General features: G+C 43.8%; 1 protein-coding gene across 8 annotated transcripts in view; it reads left to right on the forward strand.

Annotated features, from left to right (window-relative positions):
* LOC110508307 (unconventional myosin-IXb) overlaps positions 1 to 14,295 on the forward strand; it is a 77,127-nt gene that overhangs the window by 60,252 nt on the left and 2,580 nt on the right. For 7 of the 8 annotated variants that reach the window (XM_036965936.1, XM_036965933.1, XM_036965940.1 and 4 more), the window contains 8 exons: positions 3,228 to 3,301; positions 3,400 to 3,592; positions 3,843 to 3,971; positions 4,244 to 4,349; positions 4,679 to 4,810; positions 5,088 to 5,211; positions 5,902 to 6,023; positions 6,805 to 6,932. In XM_036965936.1, coding sequence (XP_036821831.1) covers positions 3,228 to 3,301; positions 3,400 to 3,592; positions 3,843 to 3,971; positions 4,244 to 4,349; positions 4,679 to 4,810; positions 5,088 to 5,211; positions 5,902 to 6,023; positions 6,805 to 6,932 — 1,008 coding nt within the window. Of the gene's footprint in view, positions 1 to 3,227; positions 3,302 to 3,399; positions 3,593 to 3,842; positions 3,972 to 4,243; positions 4,350 to 4,678; positions 4,811 to 5,087; positions 5,212 to 5,901; positions 6,024 to 6,804; positions 6,945 to 14,295 lie in introns of all 8 variants that reach the window. The other variant, XM_036965939.1, reaches the window with a different exon arrangement.

Genomic DNA, 14,295 nt, shown 5'->3' on the forward strand with positions numbered 1-14,295 from the left:
AAAAATTGGGCGTGCAAAATTATTCAGCCCCCTTAAGTTAATACTTTGTAGCGCCACCTTTTGCTGCGATTACAGCTGTAAGTCGCTTGGGTATGTCTCTATCAGTTTTGCTCATCGAGAGACTGAAATTTTTTCCCATTCCTCCTTGCAAAACAGCTCGAGCTCAGTGAGGTTGGATGGAGAGCATTTGTGAACAGCAGTTTTCAGTTCTTTCCACAGATTCTCGATTGGATTCAGGTCTGGACTTTGACTTGGCCATTCTAACACCTGGATATGTTTATTTTTGAACCATTCCATTGTAGATTTTGCTTTATGTTTTGGATCATTGTCTTGTTGGAAGACAAATCTCCGTCCCAGTCTCAGGTCTTTTGCAGACTCCATCAGGTTTTCTTCCAGAATGGTCCTGTATTTGGCTCCACCCATCTTCCCATCAATTTTAACCATCTTCCCTCTCCCTGCTGAAGAAAAGCAGGCCCAAACCATGATGCTGCCACCACCATGTTTGACAGTGGTGATGGTGTGTTCAGGGTGATGAGCTGTGTTGCTTTTACGCCAAACATAACGTTTTGCATTGTTGCCAAAAAGTTCAATTTTGGTTTCATCTGACCAGAGCACCTTCTTCCACATGTTTGGTGTGTCTCCCAGGTGGCTTGTGGCAAACTTTAAACAACACATTTTATGGATATCTTTAAGAAATGGCTTTCTTCTTGCCACTCTTCCATAAAGGCCAGATTTGTGCAATATACAACTGATTGTTGTCCTATGGACAGAGTCTCCCACCTCAGCTGTAGATCTCTGCAGTTCATCCAGAGTGATCATGGGCCTCTTGGCTGCATCTCTGATCAGTCTTCTCCTTGTATGAGCTGAAAGTTTAGAGGGACGGCCAGGTCTTGGTAGATTTGCAGTGGTCTGATACTCCTTCCATTTCAATATTATCGCTTGCACAGTGCTCCTTGGGATGTTTAAAGCTTGGGAAATCTTTTTGTATCTAAATCCGGCTTTAAACTTCTTCACAACAGTATCTCGGACCTGCCTGGTGTGTTCCTTGTTCTTCATGATGCTCTCTGCACTTTTAACGGACCTCTGAGACTATCACAGTGCAGGTGCATTTATACGGAGACTTGATTACACACAGGTGGATTGTATTTATCATCATTAGTCATTAAGGTCAACATTGGATCATTCAGAGATCCTCACTGAACTTCTGGAGAGAGTTTGCTGCACTGAAAGTAAAGGGGCTGAATAATTTTGCACGCCCAATTTTTCAGTTTTTGATTTGTTAAAAAAGTTTGAAATATCCAATAAATGTCGTTCCACTTCATGATTGTGTCCCACTTGTTGTTGATTCTTCACAAAAAATACAGTTTTATATCTTTATGTTTGAAGCCTGAAATGTGGCAAAGGTCGCAAAGTTCAAGGGGGCCGAATACTTTCGCAAGGCACTGTATATCAAATCCATCCTATCTTGACAAGATCACAGAGACACACTGACTGGCACACAGACATTGTGGAGCCAAGAGATACACGCTTGACCTCTCCCCTCTCTCCGGCCCAAACAACTTAGTCTTGACATAGAACAGATACTGCAACCCGGCCACAGTATTATACAAAAATAACATTCTGATGAGAAGTAACTTACAAACATATGATGAATATAAAACATCTTACCTATTTTACCAACCAATTCTGATTATTCCCCAACAAAACTAAGTAGCCAATAGGCAGAGGGTAGCATAATTTGTCTGATTGTATGTAATGGTATGGGAATAATAATGAATTGTATTTTGTATGGTGGTTTCTTTTATCAAACAACATTGTCACCTTGTCTGAAGGACAAGTGGATTAACAGGTTAATGTCAAGCCCTGCATGTTTTTTTTCTCAAATGTCTCATGGAATGTAGGCCTACATTGAACACCACACATTTGCTACTACTGAATGATAAAACAGCTATTTCCATATTAAAATGTTATGGGATGCATTTTTCTCCATTGTTTTTGATGCAAGTCTCTCTGGTGATTTAGCCAATACATTTCTGGGAGTTGATATATGGAGTGAGCGACTCTAGTTGTTCACAGTAAATTCAGCCCACACAATTTTCACAATGTTGAAGTTTGCTTTCAACAGACCTGAAATTTGCTAAGTGCTGAAAAGATTACAGGTAACATTGCCCATGGACACTCCACTTGCCTCTCAACTTAGATGTCGGCACACCACCTCAAACTCGACAGGACGGAACTGCTCTTCCTTCCGGGGAAGCTCTGCCCACTCAAAGACCTCTCACAGTTGACAACTTCAAAGTGTCGCCCTCCCAAAGTACAAAGAACCTTGGTGTGACCCTGGACAACACCCTTTCGTTCTCTGCAAACATCAAAAGCAGTGACTAGCTCCTGCAGGTTCATATGCTCTACAACATTGGTAGAGTAAGACCCTAACTCACACAGGAAGCAGCGCAGTTCCTAGTCAAGGGACTTGTCCTCTCCCGTCTACTGCAACTTGCTGTTGGCTGGGCTACCCGCATGTGCCACCAAACCCCTGCAACTTATCCAAAATGCTGCAGCCCGCCTGGTTTTTAACCTTCCCAAGTCCTCTCATGTCACCCGGTCCTCCACAATCTCCACTGGCTTCCAGTCAAAGCTCGCATCCACTACCAGACCATGGTGCTTACCTAGGCAACAGCATGAGGATGCCAGGACAACAGAGTCCTTGCCCATCTTCTGAAAAAGTATCTTAAATATTCTTCCTCCTCTCCTATAGTTTTGTTGTTGTACGTTAAACTGGGCAGCGGGGCTGAGCCTTGGACATTGAATGCTTATTAGAGCGCCACCTATGGGGGAATTTGTGCTGTTTTTGATGTCTGAGTAGCAGTTGTTGGCTTGTTGGTTCTATAGGCTTTGAATGGTATTCAATGGGCAAAAATTTCTGCAGCCGGCAGAAATAAATTATTCCAATGTTATGATATAATCGTCAAGCCCATTGAAAAGACCAGGGACATGAATATGGAATTATGCCGTAAGAAAGTGTCACTTGCACGTGTATTGCCAAAGTATACATTTTTTTTAACCAATTGGGCATTGAGATATTGTGACAAAGGTGGAGGAAGAAATTGAATTCCATCAAAAACAATAGGTTTGTTGGAGCTTCGCTGCCAGCACCCCTAATTGTAACATTAGAACAGACTCCACATTTCTTACCATTCTGTTCTTGTCTGCCTTGTTCGGTCCTTTAGCTTGCAAATTGATATGTCACAAGAAATGCCTCTCCAAAATCATCAACGCTTGCTCAACACGATGCGCCAGGCTGGTAAGCAGCACTACATGAGTCAAGTGTTTTTACAGTTTGTCAAGTAGTTTGTCAGGACTATTGTTTGATCCAGTGTGCTTCCTATGTCTGTGTGTTAGGACGATGGGGTACCTGGCCATCTGCACTTTGGGGTACAGGTGTGTGTTCTGACCAGTAAGACCTACCCAATCCCTATGGTGGTACAGATGATGCTGGAGCATGTGGAGATGAATGGCCTGTACACAGAGGGCATCTACCGCAAGTCTGGTTCTGCCTGCCACGCCAGGGAACTGCACCAGCTACTGGAGACCAGTAAGACCGCTAGCTTAACCCTGAATGTCCTTTGTACTAAACCAAAATCAACAAAACCTTTTTACTGTATTAAACTGTACTAATTGTTGGTCAATCAATAAAAGCACTACATTCACACACTATTGTAGTATACTGGTAGTTACAGCATTTACCATAAAGTCATGTTTCTGTTTTTCATTTATACATTCATCAATTTATTTGTACAATTCTTATCACAAAAAAAACACAAGACAATTGTATTTGTTGTCAGACCCAGAGAGGGCAACTCTTGAGAAATACTCCATCCACACGGTGACAGGTCTGGTGAAACGCTGGCTCAGAGAGCTGCCTGAGCCCCTCCTTACCTTTAGCCTCTACAACGACTTCCTGCACGCTGTGGGTGAGTTTGTCTGGTGGGCTATGTTCAGTAGGGCACAATGTAGCAAAATAATAAATTGAGTTCAATAAGTATTTTTCCATTTGTTTTTCATTAAGAAATGCCAGAGAAATCAGTTTCAAATACTTGTGGTGCACTAGATTTAGCCCCATACACTGGATTCAATTGAATAGTCCTTTGTCCACCCTGCACACCAATCAAGCTAAATTAGCCACCTGAAGTACTTTACTAGTACAGTATGTCAAAGTATTTGACACTGTTCATTTAATCTGCAGAGTTGCCAGAGCAATCTGAACAGCTGCGTGCGGTCTACCAGAAACTGGACGACCTCCCCCCTTCTAACTTCAACACGCTGGAGAGGCTGGTCTTTCACCTGGTCAGGTAGATAGCAGCAGACCGATTGATCAGTTTTATCTACAGTACATGGGTATAATGGTCTTTCTACTTATCACTCGTTTTCACATCACTCAATAACCTGTACAGTACATCGCCATTCATCTTGACTGATAATAGCAATCCACCATCTTCCATACAAAGGCTTTCATATGCTATGCTTTGGGCCTTGAGTTTTTACTTCGGTCCCGGAGTGTGTCCTAATCACACTAGACCAGGAAAAACTTTGGTCCCTGATTATGCCACATGACAGGTTAACCATGTTACAGTATGTATTAGGATGTTGTGTCAGATTGATGGATATTTCCTTCCTCTAGAGTGGCAAAGGAGGAAGAGCACAACCGGATGTCTGCTAACTCCCTGGCCATAGTGTTTGCCCCCTGCATCCTGCGATCCCCTGACACCACAGACCCTTTCCTTAGCATGAAGGACATCTCCAAGACAACCACGTGAGACTACACTACATTACTACAGTAGTAATAATGTTAACAAAGAGGGCTGATGTAGTTATTTTAGGGCGTTTTCTTTAAACACATTTTATTGTTAGTGGCATTCTAATGTGAGAAACGCCTGTAAACTCACTTTCATGTACAGCCAATGCACTGATGTGATGTTTGCACTTAAAATGTAGTTACATACGCATATCCCTCAAGTTAAGATGTAGTCTTTAGTAAGCATTTTGTGTGTATTTTGCTGTAAGAAGCCCTCTCCTTTCTCTCCCACCAGGTGTGTGGAGATCCTGATCTTAGAACAGTTTAGACGGTACAATGAGAAGATGCAGGAGATCACAGAGCTGGAGTTCGCTGAGGCCCTGGCCGTCAACAAACTGATGCTCAAGAGACAGAACACTGTAAGTACATTACATTAGTACAGGACCTTTTTTTATTTCTGTTATTTGTATTTACAATGTATGTAGTTCTATCCTTGAGCTGTTCCGGTCTATTAATGTTCTGTATTATGTCATGTTTTGTGTGGGACCCCAGTAAAAGTAGCTACTGCATTAGCAACAGCTAATAGGGATCCTACTAATACAATAACGAATAACTGTCGCTACCATTCCACACTGTAGACAGGACACTGGAAGAACACTTTGGTTCCACCATAACATTGGGTTGCAAAATTCTGGAAACGTTTTCAGGTTTCTGAGAAATCGTCCAGGAAAAACAAACTAGCTTGGGGAAAGCTGGAATTTTGCAACCCTAGATCAATGACATGTTTACAACATACTTTATAATCTTCTGTGGAAGCATTGGAGCCTACATGGGACAGCATCCCAGTGGAACACTTTCGACACCTTGTAGAGTCCATTCCCCGAAGAATTGAGGCTGTTCTGATGGCAAAAGGGGGGTGGGTGCAACTCAATATTAGGCAGGTGGTCCTAATGTTTGGTATGCTCTTGTGTGTAATACATCTGAGAATATGTAAACCTGGTGATCCAAATACCAATTCCCACTGGGAATTTCACTTTGGAAATATGGTTCCCACGTTCCCAAAAAGAGTTGTCTTGTCTGGTATATTGACTCATACTATATATCTGCAGATCCTAGAGAAATCTTCATCAGAGCTGGACGTACCTCAAATGGATGATCTTAACCGGTCGGATATAGACATGGAGTCAGAGAGGACCCTCATCGAGAGGATCAAATCCATCAAAGAGGAGAAGTGAGTGAAGAGACTGACTCCTAGTTCTCTGTTATGGGGTACAAAATCTTGTTCTAACCCAGCACTAACACATCTGACTGAAATAATCACCAATGAATCAGATGTGTTAAAGAGGAACACTATCTCAGTAGAAGCTGTCAGTGTTAAAGGGGCAGTGGTTAAAAATGTGATTTTCAATTTTTTTAAAGATGTTTCAGGGAGGTCGAAATAGCAATCCGCAAGTGAAAATTATGATAATGCCCTTTTTGTGTAACAGCTGTTTAAAAAAAATGCCTGGAATTTCAGCCTGTTCAGGTGGGAGTTTTTTGCCCAGATCATGAATTCACAATCTGATGTAATTACTCTGACCAATAATGTATCCTCCTACTTTGAAGGGGTAAGCGGTGTATATATACCATACAGCTCAGCATTTCTCAATACATTCCTGGACCTTCAGAGGGGTGCACAATTTTGTTAAACCCAGCACGAACTCACTTGATTCAAACAATCACTGAGCCCTTGTTAGTTGAATCAGGTGTGTTATAGTGCTGGACTAGAACAAAAAGGTGCAGTCCCAGGAATATATAAAGAGACACTGTCTTAGTGGTACAATAGGAGTTCTTGGCATTTGCCTCAGCACTATATACTGTGTGTGTGTGTGTGTGTGTGTGTGTGTGTGTGTGTGTGTGTGTGTGTGTGTGTGTGTGTGTGTGTGTGTGTGTGTGTGTGTGTGTGTGTGTGTGTGTGTGTGTGTGTGTGTGTGTGTGTGTGTGTGTGTGTGTGTGTGTGTGTGTGCGCGCAGGGAGGAGCTGGCGTGCAGGTTGCCAGAGTTGGAGCAGGAGAACTTTGACGACTCAGAGTCCAGATTGTCGTTGTCTATCAGCTCAGAGAGCCTGCTGGAGGATAGAGTGAGAAGCCTAGAGTCAGAAGGTCAGTAGAGAGGTACGGTAGGCCTTCACCATCCTCTGCCTTCATTCACTTCAACTCTTTGTTTTCGGTAACACATTATTTTACAGCCTACACTTTATTTTACAGCCCAGGTAGTTACTTAGAAATTACTTGTGAAAATAATTGTGTTGTGATTGCACTTGCATTCTTAAACCAGGCTGTAAAAAAAAGTATTGTTTTCTACCTCTGGTGCATTGGAAGTAGCATGGTTGACATATCCGTTTGTGTTTTACCCAACTCCTGCTAGCGAACTCCTGGCTATATTAGGGGAGAGATTTTTTAAGAAACAAGTGGGGGATTCCCTTTTAAGATGCCACCTTCTACAGTAGCTAGTTGTAAAGTGGGTCTGCATGCTTTTTGGCGCCGGTTTTGTGTAACCAGGAAAAGGATTTGCAGTTTACAATGGTATTTCAGGGTGTGTGCTTGCTCAATCTATTGCATTTCTGACTGACCTTTTGTATTTGTATCACAAGCAGGCCGACTATTAGCCAGTCCCTGTTTTTTGTTGTTGTTTTTTTTCAGCCAGTCCCTGTTGTACAAGTGTTACGAAACTAGCTTGCTATTATTGTTCCACCTGCTAAGTCTAAGGGTCTTAATCAAATCAAACTTTATTTGTCACATGCGCCGAATACAACAACTGTAGACTTTACCATGAAATGCTTACTTACAAGACCTTAACCAACATTGCAGTTCAATAAGAAAATATTTACCAAGTAGACTAAAATAAGAAGTAATAATAAAAAGTAACACAATAAGAATAACAATAACAAGGCTATATACAGGGGGCACCGGTACCGAGTCGGTGTGCAATTGCAAATTAATAATTTCTTAAATTGTTTTAGTGAAATCCCAATGGAACTGCACTTGCAAAACACTTCTCTAATTAATTTATAAAATAGACAGTCATTGTTACCGCAGACCATCTTAACGCTTTGCATGGGTCCAAATCTATCTGCAAAAACGTTATTGCCACTTGGTCTTTAGCAAATTGTACTCAACTACTAGCTTCAATAAGGCTCTCAGTACAGGCTAGTTGAGGTAATCTGTACGTGTAGGTGGGGGCGAAGTGACTATGCATAGGTAACAAACAACCAGCGAGTAGCAGCAGTGTACAAAAGGGAGGGGGGGGGGTCAATGTAACTTGTCCGGTGGCGATTTTATGAATTGTTTGGTGGTTAATTTCTTTACTATCAAATGAGGAGAGACAAATTTATCACACAAGTCAGAGTTTTACTTAAACTAAATATTTAATAGTGAGAGCTTTGCAATAGCGATGGCTGGTCGACGAATCACCGTCTCTGATGAGAGCGCCAACACAAAGGCTACTGAGATCTTTTATAGCAAAGATCCACCCCCTAGTCTACATAACAAACCACAGATGTTTGGAACGGGTCACAGGGTGATACTTTTTAAATGAAAAAGGAGTATCCCATAGCCAGATAGCATTCGTTCAGTTTATCGTTCAGTTTGGCCCCTAAGACTAGGTTCCAATCTCGTTCCAGGTACTCATAAAACATAAACACCAACTCGACCAATGGCATAAATTAATTGTCAACTACAGATACTCCCATCTCAAGTAAAACCCCTTCTTGACCACACACCTGGACAAGCTCACTGAGGGGAGTGAGCCTCTAGGTCATACACTACCCCAGGATAAGTGCAACATCAGAGATGACATACAATGGTTCCAGACACTACCACACACATCCCTCAATACCAACGGAGGGAGTGACTGGCGCACAGACATTGTGGAGACAAGTAATTGGTTCCCCATTAATCACGCCATCCCTTCACATGGTTTAGGATAGGTAAAGACACATTTACATATGAAGACAATGTCCCCCCTGTCCTCTTCCCTTTCTGATATTCTGCATAGCACCAGGGATATGTGAAAGACCAGTCTGACCTCTCCCCTCTCTGGGCCCCTGGTGACTGAGCCCCAGCGTAGGGAAGAAGTGCAACTGCCAACACCAGAGTCCGAAGGGATACATTCTAATAACAAGTATATCACATAAGCATATTATGCAGATAAGTCATCTTAATTATCTATGTTACACAACTTATTCTGATTCTTCCGCCACAATTGTTCAGCAGTCTTATGGCTTGGGGATAGAAGCTGTTGAGGAGCCTTTTGGTCCTAGACTTGGCACTCCGTTACCGCTTGCCGTGCGGTAGCAAAGAAAACAGTCTATAGGTGACTGGAATCTCTGACAATTTTATGGGCTTTCCTCTGACACTGCCTATTATATAGGTCCTGGATGGCAGGAAGCTTAGACCCAGTGATGTACTGGGCTGTTCCCACTACCCTCTGTAGCGCCTTACGCTCAGATGCCGAGTAGTTGCCATACCAGGTGGTGATGCAACCGGTCAGGATGCTCTCAATGGTGTAGCTGTAGAACCTTTTGAGGAACCGGGGACCATGCCAAATCTTTTCAGTCTCCTGAGGGGGGAAAAAGGTTTTGTCGTGCCCTCTTCATGACTGTCTTGGTGTGTTGGACCATGATAGTTCGTTGGTGATGTGGACACCAAGGAACTTAAACTCTCAACCCGCTCCACTCCAGCCCCGTTGATGTTAATGGGGGCCTGTTCGGCCCTCCTTTTCCTGTAGTCCACGATCAGCTCCTTCGTCGTGCTCACATTGAGGAAGAGGTTGTTGTCCTGGCACCACACTGCCAGTTCTCTGACCTCCTCCCTATAGGCCATCTCGTCGTTGTCGGTGATCAGGCCTACCACTGTTGTGTCATCAGCAAACTTAATGATGGTGGAGTCATGTTTGGCCACACAGTCGTGGGTGAACAGGGAATACAGGAGGGCACTAAGTACACACCCCTGAGGGGCCCCAGTCTTAAGGATCAGCATGGCAGACGTGGTGTTGCCTACTCTTACCACCTCGGGGTGGCCCATCAGGAAGTCCAGGATCCAGTTGCAGAGGGAGGTGTTTAGTCCCAGGGTCTTTAGCTTTGTGATGAGCTTTGTGGGCACTATGGTGTTGAACGCTGAGCTGTAGTCAATGAACAGCATTCTCACATAGATGTTCCTTTTGTCCAAGTGAGAAAGGGCAGTGTTGTGTGCGATTGAGATTGTGTCATCTGTGGATCTGTTGGGGCGGTATGTGAATTGGAGTGGTGTCCGGGAGGATGCTGTTGATGTGAGCCATGGCCAGCCTTTCAAAGCACTTAATGGTTACCGATTTGAGTGCCACGGGGTGGTAATCATTTAGGCAGCTGGTGCTCTCGTGCATGCTTCAGTGTTGCTTGCCTCGAAGCGAGGATAATAGGCATTTCGCTCGTCTGGTAGGCTCGCGTCACTGGGCAGCTCGCGTCTGGGTATCCCTTTGTAGTCCATAATAGTTTTCAAGCCCTGCCACATCCGACGAGCGTCAGAGCTGGTGTAGTTTGATTCAATCTTAATCCTGTATTGACACTTTGCTTGTTTGATGGTTCGTTGGAGGGCATAGAGGGATTTCTTATAAGCGTCCGGATTAGTCTTCCGCTCCTTGAAAGCGGCAACTCTAGCCTTTAGCTCGATGCGGATGTTGCCTGTAATCCATGGCTTCTGGTTGGGATAGGTACGTACGGTCATTGTGGGGACGACATCATCAAAGCACTTATTGATGAAGCCGATGATTGAGGTGGTATATTCCTCAATGCCATTGGATGAATCCCGGAACATATTCCAGTCTGTGCTAGCAAAACAGTCCTGTAGTGTAACATCCGCGTCATGTGACCATTTCCGTATTGAGCGAGTCACTGGTACTTCCTGCTTTAGTTTTTGCTTGTAAGCAGGAATCAGGAGGATAGAATTATGGTCAGATTTGCCAAATGGATGGTGGGGGAGAGCTTTGTATGCATCTCTGTGTGTGGAGTAAAGGAGATCTAGGATTTTGGTCAAATTTGGTAAAACTGATTAAGTTTTGCTGCATTAAAGTCCCCGGCCACTAGGGAGCGCCACTTCTGGGTGAGCATTTTCTTCTTTGCTTAAGGCCTTATAGAGTTGGTTGAGAGCAGTCTTAGTGCCAGCTTCGTTTTGTGGTGGTAAATAGACTGCTACGAATAATACAGATGAGAACTCTCTTTGGTAGATAATGTGGTCTACAACTTATCATAAGGTACCTCAGGCGAGCAATGCCTCGAGACTTCTTTGATATTAGACATTGCGCGCCAGCTGTTATTGACAAAAAGACACACACCCTCGCTACCTCTGGTAAGAGGTGTCTCTGTTCTGCCGGTGCATGTAAAATCCCGCTAGCTCTTATATTGTCCGTATCTTCATTCAGCCACGTCTTGGTAAAACAACATAAGATGTTACAGTTTTCAATGTCCCGTTGGTAGGATAATCTTAATTGTAGGTAATACATTTTATTTTCCAATGATTGCACGTTAGCAAAAATAATGGAAGGCAGTGGGAGTTTACTCATTCGCCCCCGGATTCTCAGGATGCCCAATCTGCGTCCTCTTCTCCGGCGTCTTTTGTTCACGCAAAAGGCATGGATCTGGCCCTGTTCCAGTGAAAGCATGATATCCTTCTCGTCGGACTCGTTAAAGGAAAAAGTTTCTTCTAGTCCGCGGTGAGTAATCGCTTTTCGGATGTCCAGAAGTTATTTTCGGTCATAAGAGACGGTAGCAGCAACATTATGTGCACAATAAGTTAAAAAATAAGTTACACCAGTGAATGTTGGTGGATGATGGTGGAGTCATGTTTGGCCACACAGTCGTGGGTGAACAGGGAATACAGGAGGGCACTAAGTACACACCCCTGAGGGGCCCCAGTCTTAAGGATCAGCATGGCAGACGTGGTGTTGCCTACTCTTACCACCTCGGGGTGGCCCATCAGGAAGTCCAGGATCCAGTTGCAGAGGGAGGTGTTTAGTCCCAGGGTCTTTAGCTTTGTGATGAGCTTTGTGGGCACTATGGTGTTGAACGCTGAGCTGTAGTCAATGAACAGCATTCTCACATAGATGTTCCTTTTGTCCAAGTGAGAAAGGGCAGTGTTGTGTGCGATTGAGATTGTGTCATCTGTGGATCTGTTGGGGCGGTATGTGAATTGGAGTGGTGTCCGGGAGGATGCTGTTGATGTGAGCCATGGCCAGCCTTTCAAAGCACTTAATGGTTACCGATTTGAGTGCCACGGGGTGGTAATCATTTAGGCAGCTGGTGCTCTCGTGCATGCTTCAGTGTTGCTTGCCTCGAAGCGAGGATAATAGGCATTTCGCTCGTCTGGTAGGCTCGCGTCACTGGGCAGCTCGCGTCTGGGTATCCCTTTGTAGTCCATAATAGTTTTCAAGCCCTGCCACATCCGACGAGCGTCAGAGCTGGTGTAGTTTGATTCAATCTTAATCCTGTATTGACACTTTGCTTGTTTGATGGTTCGTTGGAGGGCATAGAGGGATTTCTTATAAGCGTCCGGATTAGTCTTCCGCTCCTTGAAAGCGGCAACTCTAGCCTTTAGCTCGATGCGGATGTTGCCTGTAATCCATGGCTTCTGGTTGGGATAGGTACGTACGGTCATTGTGGGGACGACATCATCAAAGCACTTATTGATGAAGCCGATGATTGAGGTGGTATATTCCTCAATGCCATTGGATGAATCCCGGAACATATTCCAGTCTGTGCTAGCAAAACAGTCCTGTAGTGTAACATCCGCGTCATGTGACCATTTCCGTATTGAGCGAGTCACTGGTACTTCCTGCTTTAGTTTTTGCTTGTAAGCAGGAATCAGGAGGATAGAATTATGGTCAGATTTGCCAAATGGATGGTGGGGGAGAGCTTTGTATGCATCTCTGTGTGTGGAGTAAAGGAGATCTAGGATTTTGGTCAAATTTGGTAAAACTGATTAAGTTTTGCTGCATTAAAGTCCCCGGCCACTAGGGAGCGCCACTTCTGGGTGAGCATTTTCTTCTTTGCTTAAGGCCTTATAGAGTTGGTTGAGAGCAGTCTTAGTGCCAGCTTCGTTTTGTGGTGGTAAATAGACTGCTACGAATAATACAGATGAGAACTCTCTTTGGTAGATAATGTGGTCTACAACTTATCATAAGGTACCTCAGGCGAGCAATGCCTCGAGACTTCTTTGATATTAGACATTGCGCGCCAGCTGTTATTGACAAAAAGACACACACCCTCGCTACCTCTGGTAAGAGGTGTCTCTGTTCTGCCGGTGCATGTAAAATCCCGCTAGCTCTTATATTGTCCGTATCTTCATTCAGCCACGTCTTGGTAAAACAACATAAGATGTTACAGTTTTCAATGTCCCGTTGGTAGGATAATCTTAATTGTAGGTAATACATTTTATTTTCCAATGATTGCACGTTAGCAAAAATAATGGAAGGCAGTGGGAGTTTACTCATTCGCCCCCGGATTCTCAGGATGCCCAATCTGCGTCCTCTTCTCCGGCGTCTTTTGTTCACGCAAAAGGCATGGATCTGGCCCTGTTCCAGTGAAAGCATGATATCCTTCTCGTCGGACTCGTTAAAGGAAAAAGTTTCTTCTAGTCCGCGGTGAGTAATCGCTTTTCGGATGTCCAGAAGTTATTTTCGGTCATAAGAGACGGTAGCAGCAACATTATGTGCACAATAAGTTAAAAAATAAGTTACACCAATGCAAAAAAAATAACAAAATAGCACAATTGGTTGGGAGAATGTAAAACGTCAGCCATGTTCTTCGGCGCCATCTTCTTCAAGAAGACGGCGCCAATCTTAGGCCTAGTTAACTGGTCTGTAACCAAGTGATGAGGCCAATGACATCACCAAACCAACTACTTGAATTCCCTACTCTTTGAAGTTTGCAATTGTAAACAACAAAAAAAACAAAAAACATTTGCACAAAACATATTTATACTTAGGATTTCACTATTCAATAGGAGTTGAAGTTCAAAAATCGGACAATGACAAATCAGGACAATGACAAATCAGCATATGAGGACTGTGTTGTATGTGCATGTGCCCAGGTGACAGCAAACTTACCGGCATCACCTCCGTCATTAGCTTTAGATCGGCCAGTCCAAGCAAATTATCGTTTGTTGTTCAAAAGGGTGACCAATTCAAAAGAAGATATACAAAAACAAAACTATGAAGAGGTAAGCCTAAACTAAAAAGGCCAAGAGGCCTCTGGTAAAAGGTAGCCAATCCACTGATTGCTCACACATGTGGACTTATCAAGGCTTCCAGCCCCTATTCTGTTGGTGCTGCCACCTGGGAATGGAGTGTGGGTGTGTGTCATGGTAGTGTGTTGCCTAACTGTGTGCTAACATTAAATGACCCCCATATCATAACACTAATCTGGTCCTAGATCTGTATGCGCTTTAGCCAACTAGTCTTCTGTAGCTCAGTTGGTAGAGCATGGTGCTTGCA

Source organism: Oncorhynchus mykiss, chromosome 28 (assembly GCF_013265735.2).
Source record: "Oncorhynchus mykiss isolate Arlee chromosome 28, USDA_OmykA_1.1, whole genome shotgun sequence".
Taxonomy (NCBI): domain Eukaryota; kingdom Metazoa; phylum Chordata; class Actinopteri; order Salmoniformes; family Salmonidae; genus Oncorhynchus; species Oncorhynchus mykiss.